Here is a 6,000-nt window from a genome sequence, read left to right as displayed (position 1 = left end):
GGTGGCGCAACTATTATATTTATTGTGTGCCTAACATCAGATCGGATTGTTTTATCAGCAATTTCATCTGCAACAGCTGAATGAATGTAAGTCACTCCAAAAAAAAATAGTGATTTATATTTTAGAAAAATTGTGCTTTCAGTTAATAATTGGTATCCGTTTATATTTAAGGGAGGGCCTCTACAGGAACTGCACGCTCGCTGTTCCCTCGCCTCCCCCCGGACTACCAGGCTAACGTTAGCTCTTCCCTCGCCTCCCCCCGGACTACCAGGCTAAGGTCCGCTCCACAGGACTCCTGACTGCCGAGCTGGATCTCAGAGGCGACGGAGGAAGAACCGGAACCGAACAGGAGCCTCTTTTTTTTTTTTTTTTTTTTCATTTTTTGTTTGTTTGTTTAAAACCGGAGGAAACCCCGAGAGACGGAAACGAAACGGAATATAACGTTTTTTTATTTTTTATTCAAAAAAAAGAAAGATGTAAACGTCGCTAACGTTCGACGCTAGCTTGAAGTTTACCGAGAGGAGAGAAGCTAACGTTAGTTTTATTAACTTAATACTTTTATTAACAGATCAATCACTCTATAACAACCCACAGGTCACATTTAATAGCGTCAGTGTTGGTTCGATAACGTGATTAACCCAGATATTGATGAGAAATGTCTACGTTTAAACGGAATAGAACACTAAGTTAGTCCGAAGCTAGCTGCTAGCTCGCTAGCTTAGCTGGCTAGTAGCTGCCGTTAGCTAACTAGCTCGCTCACGTAAACCTCAAAGAACGCGATGCTACGTCACCACGCTCACCTGCCGTCACGTGCTGCCATCGGAGAGGATGGACGTTTGTTTTTGACGCTTTTCTTCCAAAATCTAGAGCAGCAGCTTATTTAACGCGACCCCCCCCCCCCCACCTCCTTACCCCCCTCCTCTCTGAGGCCTTTAGGAAACTACACTTTATATTATTTTATACATTTCTATCTCATTGAGTTCATATTCTGAGTATTTTGACGTTTTCGAGGGCGTCCTGTGGACGTTTTATGTCGTCATAAAACAAGGTGGATTACAACGAGGACGGTTGAAAGGTGAGTTCATGCATTAAGAGTTACTTGTTGTGCTGTGTGTCGATTGGCCAAACTATGCACAAGTCGATTTGACGACTTTTCTTTTTGCAAAATGCTCATTATAATTTCACATGCCGCTCAATTTAATTTATTTTGTGTGGCCCATAGTCACAAATCACAAACTCTCCTCAGTGGGCTTTACAATCTGTACACATGCACATCCTCTGACCTCTGACCCTGAACAGGAACCCCCCCCCCCAAAAAAAAAACTCCAGGAGAGCAACAGAGGAGGATCCCTCTATCAGGATGGACAGAAGTGATCTAGATGTCACGTGACCAGAATGGACACATAACAAAGTTACAACACATTCAATGCATTGGACTGACATGTTTAATATATTGAGAGTAGTAGTGTTTAGCAGCAGCAAGCATGGTAACAATTAAAATTAAATAATAAAGACAATGGGGGGGGGGGTTTATGTGTGTATATAAAGTGAAATCAGTACAAGTAGTAGGATGATGATAAATGGATACAGTAGAACGATAATAAAAGCAGTAATTGCATTGGCAATACTAATAATTATGATGATGGTAGCAGGCAGTGTGGGCTAAGATCAAACTAAGATCCATGTAAACCTGTGAGAAGAGAAAGTACAAAGAGTTAGTAACGTGCATTAATTAATTATCTTTGCCATGTGAAGTCAAAACCTTCTGCTTCTGTCATCTTTACCATCATTATTATTTCTAGTTCACCACAATCTGTCACTCCCATGGATGCTGTGTGACCAACCCCCCCACCAGTTAGTAACAATCAGCTGATTCTGCTTCATCCACAAACTGTCATTGTGGTCGATGCTGATTGATTCACCACGGGGCTTTTAAAATGTGTCCTCTGTCTTCTGAGTTATCTCAAATCTGTCACGAGGGGGGGGTCTACTTTAGACCGTAACATTTAAAACCACCTACAGTTGGGCTCCAGTGTTTCTGACTGCCTGTTGAGCTTCATATATTCAAATATATTTATCATTTTGAGTAACGGTTTAACTTTGTTTCCCACAAGATCATTTAGTCCCGTCTTTTAACACTTGCTTGTGTTCAATGTTTTTTCTTTTGAGGCGTAGAATCAATGGGAGCCGTTGGGGGTAATAAGGGGGGTAGTGAGTCCAATAGACGTGCACTGTGATGGAATACTGAGCATAAATTAGGAGATGACCTGGCACACGGTCTTTTTAGACCGAGTTGCTGTGACGTGTTGCTGTGACATGTTGCTGTAACATGTAATGTGTTGCTGTGACATGTCGCTGTAACATGTTGCTGTGACGTGTAACGTGTCTCTGTGACGTGTCTCTGTGACGTGTAACGTGTTGCTGTGACGTGTCTCTGTGACGTGTCTGTGACGTGTGACGTGTCTCAGTGACGTGTCTCTGTTACGTGTAACATGTCTCTGTGACGTGTAACGTGTCTCAGTGACGTGTCTCCGTGACGTGTAACGTGTCTCTGTGACGTGTCTCCGTGACGTGTAACGTGTCTCAGTGACGTGTCTCTGTTACGTGTAACATGTCTCTGTGACGTGTCTCTGTGACGTGTCGCTGTAACATGTCTCTGTGACGTGTAACGTGACGTGTCTCAGTGACGTGTAACGTGTCTCTGTGATGTGTGACGTGTCTCTGTGACGTGTCTCAGTGACGTGTAACGTGTCTCTGTGACGTGTCTCTGTGACGTGTCTCTGTGACGTGTCTCAGTGACGTGTAACGTGTCTCTGTAACGTGTCTCTGTGACGTGTCTCTGTGACGTGTCTCTGTGACGTGTAACGTGTCTCTGTGACGTGTAACGTGTCTCTGTGACGTGTCTCTGTGACGTGTCTCTGTGACGTGTAACGTGTCTCTGTGACGTGTAACGTGTCTCTGTGACGTGTAACGTGTCTCTGTGACGTGTCGCTGTAACATGTCTCTGTGACGTGTCTCTGTGACGTGTCTCAGTGACGTGTAACGTGTCTCTGTGACGTGTCTCAGTGACGTGTAACGTGTCTCTGTGACGTGTCTCTGTGACGTGTAACGTGTCTCTGTGACGTGTAACGTGTCTCAGTGACGTGTCTCTGTGACGTGTCTCTGTGACGTGTCGCTGTAACGTGACGTGTCTCTGTGACGTGTCTCGGTGACGTGTCTCTGTGACGTGTGACGTGTCTCCGTAACGTGTCTCTGTGACATGTCTCTGTGACATGTCTCTGTGACGTGTCTGTGACGTGTAACATGTCTCTGTGACGTGTCTCTGTGACGTGTAACGTGTCTCTGTGACGTGTCTCTGTGACGTGTCTCTGTGACGTGTAACGTGACGTGTCTCAGTGACGTGTAACGTGTCTCTGTGACGTGTGACGTGTCTCTGTGACGTGTCTCTGTGACGTGTAACGTGTCTCTGTGACGTGTCTCAGTGACGTGTCTCTGTGACGTGTCTGTGACGTGTAACATGTCTCTGTGACGTGTCTCTGTGACGTGTAACGTGTCTCAGTGACGTGTCTCTGTTACGTGTAACATGTCTCAGTGACGTGTCTCTGTTACGTGTAACATGTCGCTGTAACGTGTCTCTGACGTGTCTCTGTGACGTGTCTCTGTGACGTGTCTCTGTGACGTGTCTCAGTGACGTGTAACGTGTCTCTGTGACGTGTGACGTGTCTCAGTGACGTGTAACGTGTCTCTGTGACGTGTCTCTGTGACGTGTAACGTGTCTCTGTGACGTGTAACGTGTCTCAGTGACGTGTCTCTGTGACGTGTGACGTGTCTCTGTGACGTGTCTCTGTGACGTGTCTCTGTGATGTGTCGCTGTAACGTGTAATGTGACGTGTCTCAGTGACGTGTCTCTGTGACGTGTCTCTGTGACGTGTCTCTGTGACGTGTAACGTGTCTCTGTGACGTGTGACGTGTCTCCGTAACGTGTCTCTGTGACATGTCTCCGTAACGTGTCTCTGTGACGTGTAACGTGTCTCAGTGACGTGTCTGTGACGTGTAACATGTCTCTGTGACGTGTCTCTGTGACGTGTAACGTGTCTCTGTGACGTGTCTCTGTGACGTGTAACGTGACGTGTCTCAGTGACGTGTAACGTGTCTCTGTGACGTGTGACGTGTCTCTGTGACGTGTCTCTGTGACCTGTAACGTGTCTCTGTGACGTGTCTCCGTGACGTGTAACGTGTCTCTGTGACGTGTAACGTGTCTCAGTGACATGTCTCTGTGACGTGTAACATGTCTCTGTGACGTGTAACGTGTCTCAGTGACGTGTGACGTGTCTGTGACGTGTAACATGTCTCTGTGACGTGTAACATGTCTCTGTGACGTGTCTCGGTGACGTGTAACGTGTCTCAGTGACGTGTAACGTGTTGCTGTGACGTGTCTCTGTGACGTGTCTCTGTGACGTGTCTGTGACGTGTAACATGTCTCTGTGACGTGTCTCTGTAACGTGTTGCTGTGACGTGTCTCTGTGACGTGTCTCTGTGACGTGTAACGTGTTGCTGTGACGTGTCTCTGTGACGTGTAACGTGTTGCTGTAACATGTTGCTTGTGGTTCTCAATGCACTGAAACTACATTTCCGTAACATACGTTGTTCACAAAGAAGATGTGTGTTGCCTTCACACTGACATGTTGCTCAATGATCACAACGTCTCCGCCTGTAGATGATGTGCGAGGTGATGCCCACCATCAGTGAGGCCGAGGGGGCGGGGCGGCGGGGCTCTGGCTCCCCGCTGCAGTCGGACTCCGAGGGTCACTTCGAGTCTCTGATGGTGTCCATGCTGGAGGAGAGGGATCGTCTGCTGGAGACTCTGAGGGAGTCGCAGGAGAACCTGGGCTCCACTCAGGGCAAACTGCACGAAGTCAGCCACGAGAGGGACTCGCTGCAGCGACAACTCAACACCGCTTTACCACAGGTGAGGGGACGTGGTTATGTGTCATTTACAGTGAGATGATGGAGATTCGGTTCGCACGTCGACTTAACCACCGGTAGTCGCTCGCTAACCGGGGACATTAAGGGGACTCTGAAGCGGCGCGGTAGCTCGGACACTCGGCGTGAACGTTGCAAAAGACGCTTATAAACGAAAACAATGTCTAAAAATACTTTTCAAGTTTGTGTCGTGAACGTTCATAATGCGTTTGACACAAAGTAAAGAGTGCATTGTAATCCTATTGAAGTGGAACGTGTGTGTGTGTGTGTCTTATCAGATAGCTTAATGCCCCTCTCTGTATATAATTCATATGCAATAAGCCCCTTCCAGTAATGAGATTGTCATAGCCGTGCTTCTACCATCACATAATGTGGATCGGATCCCGGCTGTCCGTCTGCTTGCAGGACTCGTGTTTCCACCCTGCGAGGTCTTATATGTAAAACAAAAGGATTAGGTTTCCCGTTTTTAATGATGCATAAGAGGCCGGTGATGGGTTAAGTGCTGTATGTGCATGCGTCCGGGGCGTAAAGGTGACATGCTGGGTATCTTCAGTGTTTAGCTGTGCAGCCAGGAAAAGTTCATCCAGACGCTCGGCGCGTCAAAGTAAAGCTCGTGTTGCCTTTGAGTTCTAGTCTACTCGGCTCTTTTAGATTCACCTGTGGGGCGTTCACTGACCTGTTTTATACATCATAAAACTCTCTTCAGCTGCTGTTAAACAGACTTTATTTAAAACATTGACTCTGATCATTTTAAGGTTTTAAGACTCATTCCTGCAGAACACTTATTGTTTAATATTTCACGGATCGACATTTAAAAAACGACAAACGTATTTGTTAGCAGATCTCCGACCTGTCAAATCAATAACTGTATATACAGTTGATAAATGATGTATTCAGGCTAAATACATAAAGGCTGTACTCCTTTGAATATTTAACCTTTTGGATAAAGTTTGAACCAGTTTGAAAATGTTTTTGGACCACATGCCTAAAGTTATTCCAGTTTTCTTTGTTGTTGTT

The 6,000-nt window shown here is 46.2% G+C and overlaps 1 protein-coding gene across 10 annotated transcripts in view; it reads left to right on the top strand.

Moving 5' to 3' along the window:
* The window catches only part of ppfia1 (PTPRF interacting protein alpha 1), a 46,691-nt gene continuing 40,691 nt past the window's right edge, over positions 1 to 6,000 (top strand). For 8 of the 10 annotated variants that reach the window (XM_034529700.1, XM_034529696.1, XM_034529703.1 and 5 more), the window contains exon 1: positions 4,718 to 4,969. In XM_034529700.1, coding sequence (XP_034385591.1) covers positions 4,718 to 4,969 — 252 coding nt within the window. Of the gene's footprint in view, positions 87 to 171; positions 1,076 to 4,717; positions 4,970 to 6,000 lie in introns of those variants that run through there. The other 2 variants (XM_034529704.1, XM_034529695.1) reach the window with 1 other exon arrangement.

This window comes from Cyclopterus lumpus, chromosome 3 (genome assembly GCF_009769545.1).
Source record: "Cyclopterus lumpus isolate fCycLum1 chromosome 3, fCycLum1.pri, whole genome shotgun sequence".
NCBI classification, from domain to species: domain Eukaryota; kingdom Metazoa; phylum Chordata; class Actinopteri; order Perciformes; family Cyclopteridae; genus Cyclopterus; species Cyclopterus lumpus.
The sequence above is the reverse complement of the archived record's forward strand: the minus strand, read 5'-3'. Positions and strand labels throughout refer to the sequence as shown.